This window comes from Neolamprologus multifasciatus, chromosome 9 (assembly GCF_963576455.1).
Source record: "Neolamprologus multifasciatus chromosome 9, fNeoMul1.2, whole genome shotgun sequence".
Classification (NCBI taxonomy): domain Eukaryota; kingdom Metazoa; phylum Chordata; class Actinopteri; order Cichliformes; family Cichlidae; genus Neolamprologus; species Neolamprologus multifasciatus.
In genome coordinates, this window is record NC_140447.1 from 15,703,290 (window position 1) to 15,727,966 (window position 24,677).

General features: G+C 42.8%; 1 protein-coding gene and 1 long non-coding RNA gene across 3 annotated transcripts in view; both read right to left on the reverse strand.

Annotated features, from left to right (window-relative positions):
- Positions 1 to 4,009: 4,009 nt before the first annotated feature.
- The window catches only part of pola1 (polymerase (DNA directed), alpha 1), a 66,806-nt gene continuing 46,138 nt past the window's right edge, over positions 4,010 to 24,677 (reverse strand). For both annotated transcript variants that reach the window (XM_085172228.1, XM_085172226.1), the window contains exons 35-37: positions 23,664 to 23,780; positions 15,873 to 15,969; positions 4,010 to 4,999 (exon numbers count right to left, since the gene is read on the reverse strand). In XM_085172228.1, coding sequence (XP_085028354.1) covers positions 4,863 to 4,999; positions 15,873 to 15,969; positions 23,664 to 23,780 — 351 coding nt within the window. In that variant the 3' untranslated portion in view covers positions 4,010 to 4,862. The remainder of the gene's footprint in view (positions 5,000 to 15,872; positions 15,970 to 23,663; positions 23,781 to 24,677) is intronic.
- LOC146511301 (uncharacterized) lies at positions 10,762 to 15,866 on the reverse strand. The gene is made up of 2 exons (XR_014876008.1): positions 12,456 to 15,866; positions 10,762 to 12,394 (listed from the first exon to the last, which is right to left on the reverse strand). It is a non-coding gene; the product is annotated as an uncharacterized LOC146511301 (long non-coding RNA).

Below are 24,677 nucleotides of genomic sequence, written 5' to 3' on the forward strand. Positions count from 1 at the left end.
GAAAACCTGTTCTTGTCCCTTCAGTGCTCTTTGCTTTATGATCTTATACCTGTTAATCAGCCAATTTACTCCAAACATGCAGGAATTAGATCCGGCAGTAGACTGATGGAAAGATGTATCTGAATTTATCCCAATGCAGCTTCCGACAAAGTCACCCAGCCGCCCCTTGGAGCATAATGCAGAAAAAAAGAGATAAAAACCAATTTTCTCCTATGTGCCCAAACCACCATCCACGATGTGTGAGAGCTCCATGTTTTTTAAAATTTCCCCCATTCTTTTGCTCAAGCTCGGTGGAGCGTGTGTGTTTTTTCCTGTATAGGGTTTTGATGAGATTGTCCGGGAAGTTTTAATCTTATTGTGAATATAACTAATGAATGGCAAACCAATTTGTCCCTAATATCTGGGGAATGCCAGGAGGCGGGTGACCCGCTGGGAGCGAGGCTTAAACTTTCTTTGCAGCGCAAAAAGGCGAGAAAATTGAAATGCTGTCGAAGGCCAATGGCTCTGGATTTATAAAGTCACACTTGTTGGATGTGTGCCCTTCCATTCAAGACAGCGCCTGCACTTGGGATTAGGCCAGGAGGCTCCTTATTGCATGAATGACCATGATAATGAATGTTGATATAAAAATGGGGCCGGCTGTCCAATCGCGAGCTGTTTTCTTGCAAATTGGCTGCAAGAAAAAAAAGAAAGAAAAAGACGCCAAATCTGCATTATTTGCTGGATTGCGTCTGTGCACGGGGTCTTAATGCTGCTGCCCGCCTCTCGCAGGTAAATCCAAACGTCCAGAAAATCTCCCCCCACTGACTTGTCTGCCCATTTTCATCATTCTCCTTCTCCTTCCCCGAGCTGCTGGACTTGATTTGGTCCGTGATTTTGGATTCTCCCGGGCCTCGTCTCCCCCACCACGTCCCTGCCAGAGAGAATAGGTCCAATCACTCCACAGCTTCAGCCGGATCAGTCCTCACTCAGTCCCCGGGAGAGGAGCTCTAAAAGGCGCTTTGATGAACGGCTCCCCCTCCTTTCCCCCCAGGCGGAGAACCAGGCCCGATGAAAGACCTGAATAGCAGGGCCATGGCTCTCCGCTCCCCTCTCGGATCGCCCCTTAATTCACCCGTCTCTCTTGCTCTCATCCAATTAGCTCAGTGTATTAAGCGGTTTATCGTCTCATAACCGCCCTTTCAGCTCCAACAAGGGAGACACTTTGCAATAGGACCAGCTCTCCTTTTGACACCCTCTCTGGTGCTTGTATGTTCCACCGCGCTATGAATAACAGCGACAGAATAGGGGACTAATTCCCTCATCAAAGCCTACCTTGTCCATCGCTGGTCAAAACGACAAGCAATAAAGCTTAACACGACAATACAAAGAGACTTGTTCGACCTTATTAGCTTAGCAGGGTCAAATTAATGCAGGGGACTTCATTTGACTGGTTTACTGCAAAGCGGGAGGACAAAACGGGGGCCCTTACTCAAAAAACCCCGCAGTCTGATAGAGGGAACAGGAGGCCTGAGCACAGCTACTGTGAGCTGAGGGTGATTAAATGGAGGGGAAAGTAAAGAAGAAAAAAAAAATAAGTTAGTGAGGGAGAAGTAGTGGAGCTAATATGCTTTAATAAATATGTAAAGTTATGGCTGTAAATGCATGCAGACACTTTCTCTCACACACACTCAGCATGTTCTATCCATTGCATAGTGAATCACGGTTTAAGTGTTCGGCCCACTTAAGGTTGCCTTCACAAGTCACAGTGGTTTGAAGTGATTTGTGAGGCGTACAGTGTTTATGGAAATGCACACGGCAGGATGGAGTAAAAAAAATCCCTCGACTGTATTAACACAAAGGAGAATTCTTGGGAGGAAAAACGCGAGAAACACTCGAAGCAGCGGGTTACATGTTGAACTTTAAGTAGAGCTGAGTAAATACAGCCAGCATTTAGTACGCACAGGCTGGCATTACTATAGATTAACATGCATTTGGGCAAACGTTATAGTTTAATCCCTTTAACTGTGTGCTTGCACTGGGAGCAATCTGTGAGCAGGAATGCTTCGTGCACTGGGATTTAACTGGGTAAAATACTCTACCCTCAAAGGATTACCTAGAACAAACTAGAGATGGACCGATCCGATATTACGTATCGGTATCGGTCCGATACTGACCCAAATTACTGGATCGGATATCGGCGAGAAATAAAAAATGTAATCCGATCCATTAAATATAAAAAAAGCACCTCACAAAACTTGCTACAGGCGTAACTCGGCTCATAACCGTAGCACGTAGCAGCAGTGTGCATCACGTGATAGAGCAGCTGTGTGTATTTGTAGCCTTGCTAGCAAACCAGCATTTCATCTCCAAGGAAGTTTTCCCAGAGAGAAGTAAAGCAAGTGTGTAAGTTCATCTCTGAATGTTTGTAAAGCATTCCCACGTTAAACTTAACAACCGAGATATGGAGCGACTACCTCTCTCTCTCTCTCTCTCTCCTGCGACTTCAATCGTGAAACTGCTTAATGATCAGCTGATCGGCTTTTCTGTAGCGAGTCCGTCTCTCTTCTTAGTTTTTGGCCTACTTCTCACCAGAAAGAGGAAACTAGCGGCTGAACAACAGCAGCACGTTTAAGCTTGATAAGCTGTTGTTAGAATTTATTTAATATTACTTTCTACACCAGGATCTTTTTCTACGCAGCTGACGGCTGGTAACTGTGCAGGGGCGGATCTAGCAAAGTTTAGCCAGGGGGGCCGATAGGGCATGAACAGGCAAAAGGGGGCACAAAGACATACTTTTCTTTCTTATTCTCATTTAAAATGTCTAGCTTTTAATAAATAATTATCTGACTCTTACACCCAAAGTTTTAATCTGATGTAAAATATATAGAAGTCCATTACTGTATATAGTAACTGTTAAGTCTAATATACCCTAGTAAGCTATACTACTTTTTCCTTTGGGAAGATACCATCTGTGCAGTCGGCAATTCTGTTGAAGAAAGATGTTGAATCTATTTAATTATTCTTGAAAAATAATTTATTTCTGTGCATTTCCCCCCCTGCATCAAATTAAATTTGATTACATCAATTAAGCATCATGAGGTGGAGGGTGGTTCCCTTTTTTTTTTTTTGCTGGGAGTTTGCAACCCTATTAGTTAGGTTGCTTAATATTTCTGCTAAGTACTCTTTAAAATACCAGAATAGGGAGGATAGAGTAGGTTTAAGTTTATTAGATTGATCAGTGTTGCTGAACTATGAAATATAGTGCAGTGTATTTTTTACATACAGGTATAACAGAATAGCTTTAGTTATTTATTTAAACTTGAGTATAAACTTATACAAAATGCAACAAGATATTAAAAAAACGTTTTACCGATTAAAAAACACACTATATCGGATTCATATCGGTATCGGCAGATATCCAAATTTATATCGGTATCGGACATAAAAAAAGTGGTATCGTGCCATCTCTAGAACAAACTAACATGTCAATATACAGGCTTATAAAATGTCCTAAGAGAAGGCTTTAAGTCTTCTCTCAGCTCCTGATTAGACTTATTTCTGGGACATGACTTTTCTGTGTTGGTCTTTATGTGAAAATAAGAAGATTAAAAAATTAATGTATATAATATTAGGCCATTTTATTTCATTTAGTACTCATTATAGACTTTATTAGCAGCAGTTTGATGCAGGAGCTATATTATTAACACTACATATAACCTGCTGCAGCAGATTCTATATGATCCTGAAGATGCGGAGCAAAACTACGAGCTACATCAGGCTCTGGACACAGATTACTGGGTAGTATGATTGATTCATTGTTGCTTTCAGTGGTCCTGTGACCAAATGATGCTGAATGACGCTCTATTTAGCTACCCAGATGTCCCAATGTTGTGAACACTTTTTCCCCCCCATTTAATAAATCTGACTTTTATCACAGTGCCATCACAGTGCGTAGTGGCAAACCAGGATCTCCACCCACCCAGTTTGTCGTCTCCCCCACCCACTCCCCAAACAACACAGGACTAACTTCTTATCCATTTAGCCTTTTATTGAGGTTTCAGTATGAAAAACATTAAATTGTTCAATATCAAAATATTCTGATCATTACAAAGAAACCGGACAAAAATCCTACCGAGAGATACAAATCTGTTACACAGAACATTAAATGCTTTAAAAACAATTTGCACAGAGGAGGAAGGGCAGGAGAGAGAGAGGGGGGTGTGTGTGAAAGAGATGAAATGACATCAGTTAAAACAGACGCAGTGGAGGAGAAGATCAGCTGTTCGATACTGGGACAAAAGAGCGAGGGAGCAGCGCGTGTGGCCTCCCTCACCCCGTTACTCCCTGCATCCTGCTTTACTCTTTTCTTTCATCCACTGATCTGACTCACACACACACACAGGATGAATGGTAGTAATCAGAACAAGTGTCCGATCGCTGCAGGCATCCAGTGGTCTTACAGGCTGGGGTCACTATCATTGGGTAATTAGCTGCCTTTGGACTATACTGGCTGCTCTGAGGATAAGTCATTTTTACACTCTCACACTTGCACACACACACATCTGGGCACAGCTAGCCTCTGCACGCACAATAGGCTGTCATTTAGGTATGATTGCTGCTCCCCTTTACCATACAGAGCCAGGTGACGGGGTCAAATAATGAGAGAGTGTGTGTGGATGGGGAAGCTGTGATTGGGTTTTAAGCTATATTACAAGCCCATTAGCTACAGGGTAGATGACATAAGGGTTAGGAGGCTGAGGTCTATATGTGGAAACTGCAAACAAAGAAAACAGATGTGGTTGTGTGAGCATATGTCCAGCTTTTTGAGTGAGAAACTGGAGCCTCTTGGTGGTGACGTCTTCATGGAGGTTTATGTTGTTTTACTTGAGGGAGGAGAAAGCCTGGAAGAGTTTGGCCAGGTTAATCTCCGAGTACCCGCTGGACGCCAGGGCTTTGTCTGGTACATCCTTTAGCTTCCGATAAACCTCTTTTTCTTCATTCATCTTGTTAAACGGTTCTGAAGGAGGACAGAAAGAAGATTTGATATTGTTAGAGCTCTGTAGAAGGATCATGCATGCATTTCAACCTAACTATTCACTCTTGGATGACTTCAGCTGCCCTCCACCCGTGGGATTAAGCTGTGCAGAGTCCTACTGTAGAGTAACAGAGAGCACAATGACTTTGTTTCTACTCATAAAAACTTAAAGAGTGTTTTAACCTTAAGTGGAGAGAGCTAACAGATCCAATGCTATCTGCAAGTAATGCTATCAAGTTTGAGGGCTAGGAGGGAGACCACACAGAATTGGACTGATGGGTCGATGGCGCACACACACACACACACGATCATAAGATCGATAGAAAACCCCAACGAGAGCATCAAGTCAATATTTTGCCCCCGTTATCTCTCCAGGTGGGCTGTAATAAGGCCAGAGAGAAGACTGAGCGGGCAGGGTGGCCACTACAACCAAATCTTTACAGTATTATACCAAGCGTCAAGTGTCGATGAAGTATCATCTACCAAGTAATAACACAGCATCAAACCAATGAGTGCAGCAAGCGACATCGGGTATAACAGCGAGCTGATGCAGGTGAAGAAGCAGGAAAATGGGCACTGTGTTTTTAATCTTTTCATTTTCAATTATAGGGGAGAAAGAAAAAAAAAAAAACCCTCACAAGCCGCAGTCATCACTTTTATTCACTTTACTTGCAACTTGGTCCTCGGAGCTTCAAATAAAAATAATTTAGGCACCATCACCACTTATTTGTAAACAACAACAATCAGAGGGTGTCAGCAGCAAATTAAAGTCAATGAGCAGTGAGGCTGTGGAAAATTGCATGGGGCATTTTTTAAACTATTATTTCCTGACACTTTATAAAACAAATGACAAATTGAGTAAATAATTTGCATATTGACTGATTAAAAAAACCCAAAAAAAACAAGCTGGCAGCAGCTGGGACTGTGGCCGTCTTCAGATGTTTAACTTTGGACGATTTCAGAAGATCGGGCATGGATATTTTCCCCCAATTGTAGCACCCAGCAGGGGTCCGGGTGCTACATGTGCAGCCAAACTCATTCTCAGGACTGGAAATACAAACATGAGATTCACTTGCTAGCAGTGAATGCACCAGACAACAACAAAGACTTGGTGCCAAAGCAGGGTGGGAGCCGGCTAACGTCCAAGTGGACTACATCGGACATTTACGCTCTTGCAAGCACGTCTGGTGGGCGATGTCTTTAAGAATGAAGGGCTGCAGTGCATGTGTGAAAACTGGTTATGTCACTGCTACCCTCAGCCCAAAGTGATGAGTTCACATTGCTGGTTTAGGTGGTATAATTCCATTAAATACTAAAGGCTTCATCTTTTTAAATGACTAAATGATTAAACGGACATCGATGTGATTAATTAAACAAAGTGTGTGCGTGTCTGTGTTTATCTAAATCACACACAAAGTCCTCCATATGGTCGACTGTCATGTCCTCGCCATCTCCTGTCTCGTCCTTCCTGCCTGCTGCATTAGTGGCTGCTGGATAAATACCAGCCCACCAACTGCCCAAGGAAACAAAGGTTAGATACACAGAGATCAACAGTGAGGCACGTGCACACACAAAATACATGACAACGAAGGTAGTTAAACACTTAAAAAGCACAATAACTCAGTCACTAAAGACATCTATGTGACAGAAACAGTAATCACACATGCATGTGCACACACACCACGCACACATATAGAAGATGGTGTGGTTGACTTTAACACCAGCAGCCACTATTACCAGATAATCCTCACGTTAGCTAAGGATGGACAGGGATGGAGGGAGAAGAGAGGCAGGGAGAGGCAGACTAGTCTATTTATCCGGGGAATAGAAGGGGGGTGATGATGCATGATCAAGCGAAAGCAATCATGTCATCATTTCTGAAAGGTAGGAGAAAATAATTCTCTCCCCCCCCTCACTCCTTTCTCTTTTCCACCTCAATCACTGCGTGGCGAACGGATAAAAGAATGATTTAAAAGTCACGGAGAGGAAAAGAAAGAAGGAGACACCTTGCTGCAAGTCGGGGCACAGTGGGGAGTGCGGTTCAAATAAATAGATTCCCCCTAAAGAGTGAGCGTGAGGTGGAGGTGTGAGGAGAAGCGAGGGGAGGGGAGATGGTGATATTGGAAGGCCTAGATGTGAAGGGGAAAAAGGGACAAAAATAGCAAAAAAAAGAATGAAAAGAGGAACAAAGATATGAGAACAGAAAGCACACGCATCCTGAAAAGTTTGGAAATTTGTCAACCAGGACACCATCTTTGTCTCCATGACACACCCACACCCACACGCGTGCACATGGTCTCTCATGCGCGCACGCGCACGGTGAGTGTATCAGGGGTTATCTCTGCTCTAACTAGGTGTTGTCACACACTCGCGCACACGCTGGCGGTGCTGGGCACGAGTAGATCGGGGCTCTGCACGCTCTAACTAGGTGTAAATACAATAACAAGCCTGTAATTAAGTGAGCATGATGAAGTTAATGGAGATCGGCCATTCCGTCGGCCGCCTCCATGAATATTCTATTAGGCTGGTGGCGACGGGCAGCTGGAATAGCAGTTAATTTAATCACCACTCGGAGCACAGGGAAACTTCTTTGTGTGAGTGTAATTGCACAGAATGAATAATTGATTTGACAATCGCACCCGCGGATTTTGCCACCCCGCTTTGTATCGCCGGAGAAAGGGAGGGGAGGCGGGGAAGATGAGGAGAGAGTGAGGGAAGAAAATGGAGAGGAAAGAGAGGGAAAGGAGGAGAAAGAAGACAAGAGTGAGGGAAAAAAAAGAGAGAAAAAAAGACGACGAGTGGGAGGGTAGAAGAGGACCAAATGCAGAGCACTGAGAGGTGGCAGGGAAGCTGCCGGTAAATGGATCATTAGAAAAGCGCAGCTCAAGGACAATTTATATTTTATCAATGCGGCAAAATTACATTATTGCTCACACATGCAATCATACTGCCCACACTCAAGATTGAGACCTACGGAGGGTGGGGTGGGGGGGGATGGAAGGAAGAGAAAAGCAACAGACAGAGGAAACAAGGGGGGAGGGAGATAAAAAGGGAGAGCGGGGGGGAGACTGAGAGAAGAAAAGTGACATGAAATGATTTTAAAGTCATTGATACGGGATGTTCCCAGCTAAGGAATGGACAGCATGGGTTTTTTTTATCATAGCGGTGTGTGACTCGGCGCGTGAGTGTGTGTGAGTGTGAGCGGGCGTGTGTGTGTGCCCAATCTATTAGAGATCTCCTGCAGCGGATGAAATTACCTCCATGTTTTACTCAGTCGCAGCAATCAGGCACAAAAATGCAATGTACATGTAGATAAGACAGGAGCACGCTTGCAAATGTGCGCACACTCACAAACATACTGAAGCACCGCAGAGGACAAACACATACCACACAACACACACAAAAGCACACGCACACACACACACACACAAGTGAGCTGATCAAATTACATTCTGCTTTGAATCAGAGCTCTTATGTAAAGCTATTTTCTTTTAATGGGCTTTATTATATATGTTCAGCATAATGGTAAACATTCAGCGTTTACAATGGTTGGACAATGCATAAATACCCAGATACAATCAAAAGTATGTGACACAACGGGCAGCATATCACGATGCATGTGTACTTTTAGTAAACAACGGGAAATGCAAACACAAAAAGATGAAGCCGCTGGCGTTTTATCGCGCTTTTTCAATAAGTTCCCTTCAAAAGACCAAAACCAACATCTTGTTAGTCAATCTCTCTAACATATAAACACAGCTATCAGGAGTGCTGACAGTACGGAGCATGAAAGATTGAGAGCAGCCTGCTGAGAGTAGCAGTAGTAGAAATACTACCTCTAGTACTGCAGCTACTGGTTTCCAGTGTTGATCAGTGTCACGGGCTTCTTGTTGTATTTTCCTGTATTCTCTGTTCTGTCATTATTCGCCCGTGCTAAAGTTAAACTCACAGTGCAATTAAACGAAACCTGGAATTCGGTGAAGTTGAGAACCAAATATAAGACCCACCAAAACAACCTTGTTCTAAACAACAGAGTATACAGAGTTTCATCAGCTACAGACGAATGCACATTTTGTAGGCTGGTAAGTATTTTTATCAGCAGGTGTGCAGAATAGCAAAATGACATGAATATATGTTTATAGCAATAAAGGAACATTTCATGCTTTGCAAGCTGAGTGCAGGCAGGGTGGAGTGGATGGAGAAGCACGTCGGGAGTGATTTTCCACCGAAAGTGTGAAAGGAATATTTTACGCGATGGTAGAGAGATGATGTGCGTTATATCGGTTGGAGACGGGAGGCGGAGCTGGAGGCAGGTGAGTTAAAGATGCTGAGTTTTGTGTTGGCTGTGACGGAGATGGACACGATTAGAAATGTGTGTATCAGATGGACAGCTCAGGGACAAAGTGAATCATGCCAGACTGAATTGGTTTGGATGTGCAGAGCGTGTGTACTGGGAGAAGAACATGCGAGATGGAGCTGCCAGGCAAGAGGAAAAGAGAGAGGCCAAAGAGATGTGGCGAGAGAGGAGATGCAGGTGGCTGGCAAGACAGAGGTAGAAGCAGAGGACGGGAGGAGAAGCTGAAAGAAGAAGTCAGGCAGTGCTACAGTAAGGCTGGAAGAGTTACAGTGCTGGATGATAGACATTGATAAAGTGATAATACCTAAATAATATAAAAATAGATGGTTTTGTTTTCTCAGACATAACAATAAGAGGAATCCTGAACTTAAACCTGCGACTTTGCAACTTCAAAAACACTGGAAGAAAAAACAGCATAAAAAAATATTAAAAAAAACCAAATTTGACTGCTGATTCTATACATTTAATTAGATGACGCTTCACAACAAGCTCCCACAGGCGTTTTAAGGTGACTGCCTAGCAGATTGGCAGCACTTTGATCCTTAATGGGCCCAGCTGCCAAAAGATGACTCAGTTTGAATAATGTTTCATTCTAAAATCTTGATTTCCTTCAAGAGTCGAAAACAAAAACTTGAGCCCAAACAGAGCCTGACCAGCTCTTTTTAGTAGCAGCACTCTGTCTCCGCTCAACACCCAGAAAAAATTATATTAATAAAGCCTAGATGGTGTTTGTGGAAAAACAATGCTCATAAATCAGTGCTGGTATACAGTGACACAGTATAGAGTATAGGATCATATGTCTGCTCCCTGTAATCTGAGCAGTGCTGGCCCCTGGGTGTGTAATGCAGTAAATATGGGTTATTACTGCCCCAGGACTGAGGGATAACACCGTAAACCTATATTTTATAGCAGCGTGAGCGTGCGCATGTCTATATTTTGCTGACTTTGAGGAAATGAGTTGCGTGTGTTGTATATTAGTAATTTGCAGTGCTGTGCAAAAGTCTTGAGTAGGTACTAAAAAAAAAAAGTACCTAGTACCAGGTACTACCACCTAAATGAAAACCCTAATAACAGAGTCAGCCGATTAATTCCAAGCAGATTTTAGTGGAAAAGGGCTAGTGGTGTTTTATTTTTCTATCCAGGTATCCTTTACTGCAGCGGTCCCCAACCCCCGGGCCTCAGACCGATACCGGTCCGTGAGTCGTTTGGTAGAGTTGAAGCTTGGGTGTGAAATGTATAGTTTTCAGGGTTTTTATCGGTTTTCAGCGTTATTTTGTTATCGTTTTTATCGTTAACTCTGTTTTCCTGGGTCTTTTCACGTGTGTTATGAATAAATCTTCTTTTTTTCAGTACCGGTACTAGTTTTATTTTGTTGTATTTATCCGCGACACCTTAAAGGCCGGTCCGTGAAAATATTGTCGGGCATAAACCGGTCCGTGGCACAAAAAAGGTTGGGGACCGCTGCTTTACTGCATTGGCAGTGTGTTTGGGATCACAGTCATGCTGAAAAATGAAGCTTTTGCTAATCTGATAATACTTTTTTTGTATTAATATTTCCATCATTTTTGACAAGGTCGCCAAAACCACTGGCTGAAATGAAAGCCCAAACCTTCGCACAGATGGCTGTGGACACCTTATGTTGCATCCCTCTCCTGATTGCCTCCATACACCCTGATTTTAACTAAAAAATTCTAATTTGGACTCATCACTCCATAAAGCCTGATACCACTGATTTTCAGTCCAGTTGTTCAGTTGAGTTGTTGTGTAATTAGAGATGCCTCAGCCTTTAAGTGAAAATACATTGATTTTTTTTTTTGCACTAATAAAGTTGTGGAGTTGTAAAGTATTTTGTCTAGTGTCAATTATATCGTCAGTTATATTGTTATCGCAAATTTTCAAATGTATATCGTGATAAATACTTTTGGTCATATGGCCCTGCTCTAAATATAGGTGCCTTTTTTATGCTTGAATGACTCATAGGTCAGCGTCCAGTGTCACTGAAAATGGTCGGATGCATGGACCGGACTGAAAATAAGTGAAAAAGCAACCAGTGTACAAAGAAAAACTTTGAAAGATCTTCAGAAAACCTGGAGAACTATTTCTCAAGACCACTTTAAAAGGTTAAAAGAAAGTCTGGATCCTTGAATGTAAATGAAAAGAAATGAAGGGTGGCTCAAGACTTTTGCACAGAACTGCAGTGGACACATTTGGTTTGTTAGTATTTCCAGACAGGATTAATGGATACAGCCACACAAAGCACAACACTGTTAACACAGTCATGTGTGATGACTGAAACATGACATGTTGAATTATTGACAGAGCTTTGATAAATGTGGCCGCAATGTCAATGTGATTCTCACTTTCTAATTTAGATCAGTATTCCTAACATAGCTGTTTGAGAGATGTCACCTTGATGGTTTCTAGCATCAGGGCATTAGAGCAGCAAGAGAAGTTTGACCATGCAGGAGCTGCCCAACAATTAATAGGCGAATCCCCAGAATCACAGCTATCACTGCATCTGTCATGTCAGTGTTAACTTTGCAGAGTGCTGGGCAGTGCAGAACAACACTGGGTGTGACAGACAGCGTACAGTCACACATTCTGTCTCTCAAACAGGTTTTAGGGGAATAAGCATGAAAAGAGAAATTGGAGCAGTGGAGATGTGATTTATGAAAGTAAACCATCCAAGTGTGGTGAAGAACAGCGGATTGTGCTGCGGTCTGGTGAGTGAGTAGAGTAACAAGTTAACATGACTTCCACTTGCAGTTAAGACCACTGTCTGATGGCTCATCACATCCCTCCAGGACCCTTCTGATCTGTGTATCCCCTGATCTGTGACCCTTCACTGAGGCACTTTTTCTACCATGTCAAGAGGAAACTGGACCACTTCTCTCCACGCTTGTAGCTACTCTTTGTACTCTACATCTGCAACATGCTCATGTTTAACCTGAAGAAACATGGCAATTATTAGTGTGATGTGTAATGTCTGCTACATTTCTTTTTTTATACTGACAATGAGCCTTTGTCATATTGGCAGGAATAAAATTTCTGGCAATGAGATGAGAACAGTGTCTGCGCTACACCTTACTCAGTGTTGCTCTAAAGGGGAGCTAACAGTTTCCCAGCTGAGAATTGACAACAAGCTGATATCGACACAAATAATCAGGCTAAATTAATAAGCAGAGTTTTAGTTTTTGCTCTAAATTGGAACATCGCATCACTGAGCTCCTGGACAGCCTGAGATACAACCTGGTGTTGGATGGACTGAAATATAATGTCCCAGTTTTTGTTTTTTTGTTTTTAAATTGGATTTTAGTCAGGTGAGATTGGGGACCAGTCAGTGGTATCAATCCCTTTGTCATCCAGGAAATGCCTGCATAGATCACCACATGAGGCCAGACATTGTGCACCAGGAGGAACCTAGAGGTTAACCTGCCAGTGCTGGTATTCAAAGGCAAATGCCAATCAGGCTGTAGAGTGCAGTGAGCCCAGGGCCTACTAAGCCACCCTAATGAAGTCTGTTTCTGATTATTTGGTCAGAGACATTCACACCTGTGGCCTGCTGGAGTTAATTTTGTAGCTCTGGCAGTGCTCTTCCTGTTCCTCCTTGGGCAAAGGAGCAGATACCAGGTTTGCTGTTGGATTAAGGACCTTCTACTGCCCTGTCTAACTCTGCTAGACTAAGTGTCTGGAATCTAAGGCTACGTCCACACGTACCCAGGTATTTTTGAAAACGCAGATTTTTCTATGCGTTTGCACCTTTCGTCCACACGTAAACGGAGATTTCTAAAAACTCCTGCCAGGGTGGATAATTTCGAAAACTCAGTTTTTGCATTTACGTGTGGACAAGAAAAACGCAGAAAATGCAGCGTCAAAGGTGTGCGCCTTTTTTGACGTCACACTGTGCGCCACGTTATTGTTTCGGTGAAATGAATTTCTACAATACTGTTACTGTTAATTGTACTCTCTGCAGTGTTTAAATGCTTACATATACACACACAGTTACTGTCCCTCCACACATACGACTCAGTTCTGCTTCTATGCCACAGCTTTGTTTACCATTTCCCACCGAGGCTTCTAGACTTCTGATTGGCCAACATTTCTACACGGTTAGGAATATATCGCCACCTGTTGCTTTGGCGTGTTCCTAGCAGCGTTTTCCTTCATTTCTGCGTTTACGTGTGGACGGGATTATTATTTTTTAAACGAAAATGGAAAATCTCCGTTTTCAAAAATACCCGTGTAAGTGTGGAAGTAGCCCAAACGCTGCTGAGACTGTGCTGTGAGACACAGGAAACCTTTTGGCAATGCCACATATTGATGTGCCATCCTGGAGGAGGTGGACAACCTTTGGAACCTCTGCCAGGTCCAGGTATCTCCTCATACTATCATTAGTAATATTCACCCAGAAAATGTGGAGGAAAATGTCAGTGGTCTGCAAATACATTCCCGTGTTAGTTGTCTCATAGTTGCCCCTCCAATGCACCTGTTGTTAATTTCATAAACTCCAAAGCAGCTGAAGCAGATTAACAGCCCCTCTGATACTTAACTGAACAGATAAATATCCCAAATCAAAAAGCTTTCAGGAATCATAAGTTAAGATGTTAAACAAACCCACAACCATCCAACCATTTGCTGTTTACTGAACACTGTATAGTAAACTGTGAGTACCCTTATAGTGGATATACTCTACAGTATTGCGCTGTGAAACACAAAAATGAGAAACTGTGGACGAGAAAGTTCAAAGAGATCAAAAACACTGCAAAGCACAGGAGCATAAAGAAAGAGTTGAGGATTGATTGGCGACGATTTCTTGCATCTGGGCGAAGACAGAAATAAAAGCAAAAAAATGTAGGCTATAATCATGTTAGTCTCCCCCCACTCCTCCACAATGGTCCAATCCCTCCATTTTAGCTCCCTCCATCTTCTGAGTGGTCATCTGTTGATTACACGTTATATTTAACTCTGCTGTCTCACTCTTTCCCTGCCTTACTCAGGTCCCAGTGTGCACACCCGCAGCATTCAAGCATACATACATAAATAACATACATACATAAAAAATTTAATCAAATAAATAAATCACTCAGCCCAGCGGCCCTTTCTAATCAAGTGACATCAATCAGGGAGAACTATGGGTAAAGAGGCCTTGCGGCTGACGCCTACTGAGTGCGCCCAGATCACTGGAGTAGCGTCTATTTGAGTCCAAGGGGGGAAATATACGCTCCATGTCCCATTATATGAGAAGGGCTATCCTTTCGTCAGCGCGCCCATTACTCCCCCTATCATTTCCCCAAATCTAAAACCTGTTTTCAATCAACACAGCCAAACGAGTGCCTGTCCAAGAGAGGGGGAGAGAGAGAGCAAAAAGACAGAGAGAGCAAGGGAGAGAAAGCAGTAGAGATGGACAGTGAGGGTAGGGGTAGAGGCAGAGCGATGGAGGGCTCTCTCCTTCTTTCTTCTAGTGATTGGAGCGTTTTGCATTCTGTATGTGTGTGTGATTGAATCCGACTCCTAAATTAGGGCTGTCGAGTCGAGGAGCTGAATGTCCTTAACCCCCCTTCCCATATCCAATGCCCAGGCTCCGCTACTTTTGTGTGTGTGTGTGTGTGTGCGTGTGTGTGTGTGTGAGCGCACATGTGTGTGTGTCACATCACTGGTGAATATTTTAAGTGCAGCCTGGGTAAAAGGTTTATGTTAAGACATTGATTGCTAATGCTATGTTGTACGTGTATTTGTGAGGAAGCTTTGTTAGGACATTAAAATTCAAAGTTCAGCAGTGGCTCTACTAACTTGATTTCACTTTCAGTGGCTGTATAGCAGAGAAGGAAGAAAAATGAATAAAATATGACTAAATTTACAAAAGCAGAGCCAGTTTCAAAACAAACATAAAGCAAACCTTTGGAGGACAACTCGCCCCGAAACTTACTTATTCTTTATCACAAAGAAATCAATCATCAATCAATATTGGTTGATGTATTAATTTGGCCTTAATTTTTCATTTGGCCCGTAGTGGGGCTCAATCATCAACTGTAGATTGTTTTGGTGTAAAAGCTGGCCCGTTTGGGACAGATCAGCCTTCTTTTGAATGTAATGGAAGTGGATGGCACTTACCTTACTCACAAAAAACAAAAGTCCAAGCATCATATCGTGAGCATTTTCTTTCTGTCTACATTCAACATTTGTGTCACTCTGAAGATTAAAACATCTGTACACCCATTATAAAAGGTTTAGCACTTAACACTGTGACAGGATGTAAATATTAATGCCATTCCCCCTCAGCTGGTGGATGTAAACAGTATAAAGACAATAGTTCCTGCATGAATGTGTTCACAACAAGGTTTCTGCATCATGTAACTAGTTATATTCTAGCAAAGGCAGACATTTCTACACAAGAGGTCTCTAAAACTGTGCAGCTCAAACCAAAACCACCTACAGGCCATGTGAAAAACAATGAATTAGATTTATTGCAACAAGTATGCTGGGTGTGTGTTATCTTACTTTTTTCGTCATTATTTAGTACTTTTGTGATTGCGTATTCCCAGTCAAAGATGAACCTGTAGAAGCACAGCTGGTTGTATAGGGCCTTCTCCGAGTACTGCAGAAAGAACACAGACACACACAAAAAGAGTTACTTCATCAAGAAAACCCCCACCCGATATGGATTAATGCAAAAGTGTTGTTTGGAGGCAGATGAGGAGGCTCGTGTATATTTTTCTTGCATGTGTGGAATATCCCTGTCACTACTAGTCTTATCCAGCCACCTCACCAACAACACTACTGCTCCATTTCTGCATTAATAAGTGATTAATCACCATTATTCACTCTGCCGAGAACGGAGTCAAGATCATGACAGGAGGGGAAAAAACCCATCAACAACAGAATAATAAAAGTGGTTTACCGGTTTGAAAAACAGGCACATTAAACATAATTCTAAGAGGGCGCACCTAGCTCAAATGACTATACTTCCCTGAAAACATCTCCCTTCCTCTGTGTGACACAGTAAAGCGAGAAAACAAATTTGCTTGCTTTGTTAATCTCCACTGCAATTAAATGGAGCCACACGACAGCCTGCCAGAGGGAGAGAGGGGAAAGAGACGGAGAGGATGAGCAAGACAGCGGTGGGAGGGAGGGAGGGAGGGGAGAGAAAAAAGAAGAAAAACAGAGCAAAAGAAAGCAAGACTCGGAAAGAAGTGAGAGATGGTGAGAGAGAACGAAAAGAGGGGATCAGGCCTGAAATACCCTCCCTCATAATAGTTTGTTGTGATAAGCCATTGTGAGAGAGGCATGTGAACAGCCGAGGCTGTCAATTTGATTAGCCATTATACTGCATGTTTAATTGCAGTTATTGGCTCGTCATTTCCCTGCTACGCTGCAGAGGGCACGCTAAGCCCCGACCCCACACTGCCATCAGGTGTGCGCCGAGTGCTTTATTATTACCACCAGGAAGAATCCCCCGACAATCCCTGTGTGTCAGTATCCGTGTGTCTCTGTGTGTGTGTGTGTGAGTGAAGCGAGTATGTGTGCGCCCATTATACCTGCCAATCGGGAATGTGCGTAATTGTAATTTCAGTTTTTACTGCTGTGGCATAATCAAGTGGCAAGAGTATCTAATGCAGCTATACGCAAACTGTGTGATGTGTGAAAGTGAGTGTGTGTTTAATGGCTTTCTATGGCTTGCCCACATGGCACGCACAGCTGTTGACCGCTGATGCACTTGCCTAGTCAACAACCAAACCATGCGCATCCCATAATGGAGCCTCGGTTACGGTTGCCAAGGTTGAACAAGCTCGGTCGGCACAAACACAGCACGTCGCTTCTTCCTCTTAGGGAAAGAAAAAAAATAATGCACACACGCACACACATCTCACATCTGAACAATATAATGCTGATTGTGGGCGGGCCAGTCGTGCCGTACTGACTGACTGACAGGTGTCAGAAAGGCGTGGCTAAAATGTTACAGGATTGTTATTGAATTTAGAGCCCCTCAACCCCACCTCACTCTCTCCCACACTCACACACACACACACCTACCTCGTCATTCAGCTCGGCGCTTTGTTCCTGCACTGACACCATTTCAATTTGCTCCACAAATCTGCAGCATTTTCAGCCTGACTGCCTAAGGAGCAAACCAGCTGTGAAATTGCCTCTCTCCCGGGAGTGTTGGACCCCCCAGCCCCCACCTCGTACCCCTTGCTCCTTTGCCTCCCTCATCCCTGACTGACTACCCCCCCCACCCCGTTGCCTCCCCACAGATGCACACAACCCCGACCCAGCTACAAAACACAGTTATGCCATAAGGAAGATGTGTCAGGAGGACGATAAAGTGGGGGAGAGGACGTATACAATAAAAGGTAAAAGTAAGAAATAAGAAAAGAGGCTAAATCATACAAATTGATCAAATCACAGAGCAACAGTCTGAAATGGCTTTACGCAATAAAACAAGCACTCAAGACTTCCTCAGTCTTAAAAACACCTGCCTCTATCTTTTATGTGACACAGGCGCGCGCACATATCCGACCTCCAGAGAACTTTTGCGCACTACACTGTCGCTCAGGTACACCAGTGAAGCAGTTAATGAAAGGTAGTCAGACTGACAATATTCTGCGAGCATGCGAGGGAGAGACGTTGCAGCAGGCCAAACAAAAACAAAAACACAGCCAGTTTTCCCCCCCGCTTTTTTGGGTTACAGAGGCTGAAACATGTGTGAGCTGCTGTGAAACTACAAGCATCCAGTGGCTTTGACATGGCAGAAAATATCCCAGCACCGGTGACACGGACAAGGGCCTCGGCTTTGCATGTTTCTTTCTCGCTTTGCTGCAAACATGCATTGTAAATACTGAGTCTACAAGCACTCGTGCTACTGCAGCTGCAGAAAGAGAGAGGGAGTGAGAAAGGGAGGGAGATGGAGAGAAACAAACATACATTTTTCCCTCAGCTGTGAGGCCACAAGGCTTTAAAACTCTTGAGCTTTTTAGATGCGATGAGCGTTATTGCCGGTTGTGGTAGTCACGCCGATCAGCTTCACAAGACACCATAATGAGTCAATATATGTAAATCTTTACTAGGCAAACACGGCGGGAAACAAAGGCATTTAACTGGTGCTCTCGCCCGCAAGCCTCCAACGATTCAGCACCGGTAATTTCTCCCCATTGAAAGGCATAATTGCCTGCTATTTGAAGATATTCATGCTCAATTTTTGAAATTAATTTCAATTGGGGGGAAATGTAGAAATGTCAGCTCCAGTGAAAGGGATTTGATTTCAATTATCCTCGCTCAAAGGACTGTGATTTCCAAATACACTTAAGCAAAATTATGACAAGAATTTTTGTTCGGCAAAATTCAGTGTTTAAAGAGCGATTAGGCGATAATGGGGCAGCTTTGAGCCGGCAGTGAATGCAGCCGTCTCCCTCTGAAAGGCACTCAATTATCTCTGATTGCTCCCGCTATAATGTATCAAATAGAGATACCTGCTATTGCCGTAATTTGTGTGAAAATTAACATGCTGCAATTTCCACTAGAGGGAAAAAGGGAGCTCTAATGGGCGCCTGAGCGTACATCAATAAAACGAGGGGAGAAAAAGAGAGAGAGAGGGAGAGAGAGAGACAGAAAGGGAGGGCAAGAGGAGGAGAGAAAGAGAGCGAGCCAAGAGAAGAGAGAATAAGTGTAGGAGCTAAGGAGGGAGGGAGGGGAGGGAAAGAAAATGAAAAGAAAGGAACAGGGAAAGAAAGCAGTGAATAAAGAGGTGGGGGGAGGAAGGGGGAGGAAAAGTCAGGACAGATTTGAGACAGGGTGAGAAAAAAAATAGCCTATTTGAGTTAAGCACTGCAGAGGGAGCGAGAGGAGAGAGGGAGAGATGAAGAGAGGAAGAGAAAGAAATTTAATTTACTGAAAATATTACAAATTGCACCTGTGCATAACTCCCCCAAATTACCAACCAATCAAGGCAGAGTGCCTATTACTCTCCCATTACATGGAGATCAGATCACGCTCTGAATCTGTGTCCAGAGAGAGGGGGAGAGGGAGTGAGAGAAGGAGGGAGAAGAAGGAAGAGGCAGAGTGAGAGAGAGATGGAGGAAGGAGAAGAGAGAAGAGGCAGCCCACAGTGACAGTAAATGTACCATGATGCAGAGAGAGAGACACGGGAACAAGGAGTCACAAACAAGATACTCCGTTTACGGAAGGTCTGGCACACACAAAAACTGCCTTTGGTGCAGCGTACACAAAAGTAGAACCACTAATCGTCTTTGTGGCTGTTGCATATTTGAGACCGATAAACTATGATGATGCTGGCAGACAAAAAGCAAGAAGGGAATGTGCCCAGAGTGATAAAGCAGGCAGGACGCACATGAATCTGATGGACGTTTCAAAAAGAATCAGAACTTTAATGCATTTAAAAAAGAAAAAAAGAAAAAAGGAGACCACCTCTCAGTGGAAATTGGCTAATTTCTCGTCTTCTTCATTGCTAGCGTGAGCGGTCCACACCAGCTCAAACAGCCATGAATGGTCTCTTGAATACTTTGCATAATTAGCAGCAATTAAAAACGTAAGCTGCTGGACTGTTAATCTCTGTGCACTGGCTCGATTCAGACAACAGTGCTGAAAAGTCAAAGTTAGCCTACTATGAATCATGACTTATACTATTGCAGGGAAAAACAAAAAGGAGATCAGCAGCAATAATTCAAAATTAAATGTCTTGCTCAAAGGGTACTTCAGCCTTTGCTATATTGCTAAGTGGCAGCCCTTTGTGCTCACAAGGTATTTAAAGAGCTGTAATGTTGAAGCTAGCACACTAAAGGCCAATAAAGACTCAGTGATGTACTTGCGAAGGGATTCCGAGATGAATTCATAACATAATAAAAAGTATTTTTAATATTAGTCTAATGAATCTGTTTACTTACACACAAGGAGAAAAACAGACTTTAAACTTTGCAGCAAAGCCATCTTTAAAAAGTGCTTCAACATCATGAAAACAGTCAAGTTTATTCCCATGTGTAATGTGTTATATTTCGACCAGACGTGGCACATTTCTGTCACACCTCCACTTGTCTAAAATGTTTGTGAGTGGGAAAACCAGGACACCACAGAAAAGGTGCAAAAATCACAGAAACAACTACACTGTAAAACAATTACTGCTCTAATACTTGCTGCATCATGTCTACCCCGTGTCACATCTGTTTATTCCAGCCTCACACTGTAGCAGCAGTCGGTAGTGACACAGACGTGAGCCACAGAAAGAGTAAAAGCCAGCGTTTTGCACACAGCGCCTCCATCTAGGTTCAAATCCCTCAACAGACAACTAAAACAATAGATCAGTTTCATGTCAGTGTCCAAAATTATTTGTTTGTTATTCACCTGCAATGTGTGGAAACGTTTACTGTCTTTTATTTCATTAACACAATAATGTAATCTGCCCATATCCTGCTTCTGATTTGCGGTTTGTTGCTTAGTTAGCCTTCAAATTACATGGCTGGTTAGAAAGGCCAATCAGAGTCAAAGCAGGGATGGGTCTTTGCACATTACAGCCAGAGGAAAGAAATGCAGTACTGTTGAAAAGTCTTGAGTGATTTTTCTATCCAGCTATGCTTTTTATGGCATTGGTAGAGCGTTTGGGTCACTTAGATGCTGGAAACGAAGCTGTTGCCAATCAGATGTTTTCCACATGGTGGATCCAAATCTGATGGTACTTTCCTGTATTCATAATTCCCCCAAACCACAAAGCCTCCACCTTTGATGGTTGTAGACATTGTTGTATTCTTCTCCTGACCTTCTTCATATGGATTGATTACGATTTGAATCACAAATTTTAAATGTGGGTTCATCACTCCATAAAACCTGTTGCCACTGATTTTCAGTTCAGCAATTGTGCAAAATCTCAGCCTTTTCTCCCCCTTTCCCTTCCTTAAGGATACAACAGATGGATCAACTAAAGGGCCAGATACATCTGTCAGGTCTTTCCATGATTAATTCCTATTTCCAGCACAAAACTTTAAAATACTGTTTATCTTCTACATCATGGCTAGATTTGCCACATTTTCAGCTAATGGCACTTTGAGAATCACATTATTGGTGTAAATATTTTTGTTCATGGGTTTAAGTAAAGAAATGGGAACAAGTTAGGTGTTTGTGCAACACGATGCTTGTAATTAAGGGCTTAAAAACAACTACTAATGATTCATAATGTTTCCTTAAGCTTTATAAAGAAAAAAAGTCTCTTGGGCAGCACACACATGTCGTGATTAGCACTGTTGCCTTGTAGCAAGAAGCTCCTGGGTTCAAATCCACCATCTACCATCGTTGGGACCTTTCATGATTTCTCTGGGATACCCCAGCTTCCCACGGTCCAAACTAACTGGTTAACTGGTGATTCTAAATTGCCCATAAGTGTGACCTCAACAGTCCACCCACCCATGACCCTGAATAAGGGAAAATAAGGGAAAGAGAAAGGATGAATGGATGTACTGCACAAGGACAGGACTGAAAATACGTGCAAAAAACAGCCAATTTACAGAGGAAAAATAATCAGGAAATCTGGAGAACTATTCCTAAAGATCACTTTAAAAACGACAGTCGGGTTTCTTGGAAACGGAACAAAAACGGTTGTGGCTCATGACTTTTGCAAAAAACATTTGAGTCATGAAAAGGCAAAATGGTAAATGGACTGGTTTCTCTGGTTCTCATACGGCGCTTTTCTACTTTACCCAAGCACTCAAAGCGCTTTATACACATTCAAGCACGTTTCCCTATACTTTTCTATCATTCACATAGATCCACATTCACTCTGATGGATGCAATGACGATGAGGAAGTGGGTGGGCTTATTCAAAAATAAAAGACTCAACGTAATCTTAACACCTTGAGTTCTCACTTTGCCATGTATTATCTCTTGTCTGAATATAACAGGAGTATTCGTATTGTACTTAAGAAGCTAAAAAAAACCATTACTAAATGATGCTGCAAATTTTTACTCCTTGTTCTTAAAAGAAAATGCCAAGCCTGATCTCCACAGATGTTGTCTTACCCAATGTTTGAATTTGAAACTTTAAAATTTCGCTTTTAAATGTATGCAAAGCACCTTGCAAGCAGGGATGGGGAATTAAGAACAAGCTCCAGATGAAAACCTGTTCCAAATTGTCTGGTTCATTGGAAGCGTATGGCTCCAGGCTTATAAGTTCCTTTTAGCAATGCTGGCATCTTTTCCTGACAGTTGCACATTGCCAAACAAAACATTTTGTACACCTGAGTCACATGCAAATATTACTGAGCGATGAAACACTTGCACTGATGCTGAAAACCTGATGTTCTTCCCCACACAGAAAATCCTCACAGACCCGGTGGAGAATGCTTGCACTGGTATCAATAATATCCTCTGAGTATTCATCCTGACTTTTACACAAAACTGCTTACATCTGTCTTCATCATCAGCAACCCATGGATTTAGATAAAAAGGCCAAGTCTGTGGAGTCAAACCGTGAAGTAAAATGAAGACAGGCTCCAGTTTTTAAAGTAGAGAAAGGGTGTATGAACGAGCACAGAGAGTTAAATGTTTTATTCAGCCCACAGTTTAAAGTGCCACGGCCCTCAGGCACAGCAATGGCTGCCTAAGTGGCTACAGTGACAGCAGAAATTGGCCTTCTGGTTTACAACCTGTCGCCACAGAGCCAGACACAGCAAAGCAGCCGGTGGGGGGGTGGAGTGGGGGGGACAGAAAGGGGCAGAACACGCATGGTTAAAAAAAAAAAAAAAAGAAAGAAAAAGAATTGACAGGAGGGAGTTAAAGCAAAGGGTTGAGACAGGAATGGTAAGAATGGGACAGAGGCAGAAAAGACAAAAAGCAGATTGAACTGTCACGCTCAAATTGAAAGGGAGAGTGTTTCTTTTAAATCCAGTGGTCAAACTAACAAAGTGTTCATAAGGCGGCTACCAGAGCTGGACAGACAGATGCTTTTAATGGCTAAACTACCATCCAAGCTCTTAGTGCCTTCCAAACACAGACAGAGTGGCACACATGTGCACTGACACACAGTCGCTCACACACACACACACGACAAAGATTGGTTTTATCAGAGTGTTTATTTGAGGAAATGTGACGCTAATGAGCAGAAATGCACAGCACATATGAGAGCGGATATTGCAGCTCCATAGCACCATCAACTGGAAAATACCCACAGAATGCAACAACCCATGGTGCTGTGGAGATTTAACTCAGCCTGGGCTATATTTCTTTTAAGCCAATGGGAATGCAAAGCCACGTGTGTGCCAGTGTGAACTCGGATGTTTGCGGGTGCATTACCTCGGGTCTAAGTGTCGCCCTGCTGCAGGCGGGGCAGATGGGTCCATGCCGGGAGAAGGCGATGGGCAAACGTCTGGTCCTGTTCTGACAGGCCTGGTCCTCGCACACCAACCAGCCCTATGACACATGAAACTGGCTTAGTTCAGCCAGCTGTGAAACAGCTGCAAACACACAAAGTTTTCCAAATGTTGCGATTTGTTGCTTGTTAGTTAAATTTTTTGTGAGGTTTTTGGATGAAAATCTCAATTTGCTGCTTTGACAGAGAGAAAAACACAAAGGAAAAACACAACAAAACCAACATTTTTTTTTTAAAGTTTTAAATAAGTTTTAAAATACTCCATTCAATTTTTAAGGCATTTATTATACCCAGAAGCTCTGCTACTGCAACAGTGATTAGAAATCATGTTTAAAGGATTCTTGATGAAAATATGTCAAAACACATGAATTAATGTACATTTCCATCAAACAGATGAACACAGAAAACACATTCAAAGCATTCAATGTCATTACTCGTTTATAAAATGTGTTAATTTACCACTTTGTTGCTAAAGGTGTTCTTAAAAAATTGGGGAGAAGAAAAAAACTTGTTGTCTTGTGGTGCTTTTAAAAACTGTTTCTGGTAATGAGGAAATTTTGCTGAAAATTGTTGTTTCCATTTAGCTGCTCTAATTTTGCACAACAATCTGACAAGAAACGCACTGCAAATAGGATTTGTAAAATACAACAAAAAAACTGCATGAAATAAAAATAAGTTTACTGACTTCGCATACTGCCTTTTCATGTTTCCTTTTCTTTACATTTCGATGTATCTTCAGCTGCTGTGTGTCAGGGTCCTGCTCTGTCATACAGGCAGGGCAGCAGACAGCCAAAACGGCAGTAGTTAGGACCTCCTGGAGTGAGGTAGTGACCCTGGGCAGGTGCTGTGGGCTAACCCTCTCAATCTCCCCATATTCTTCCAGATCACTCCTCCCCTTTCTGCTTCTTATGCCCTGTCATTACTAAAAGACGGTTTAA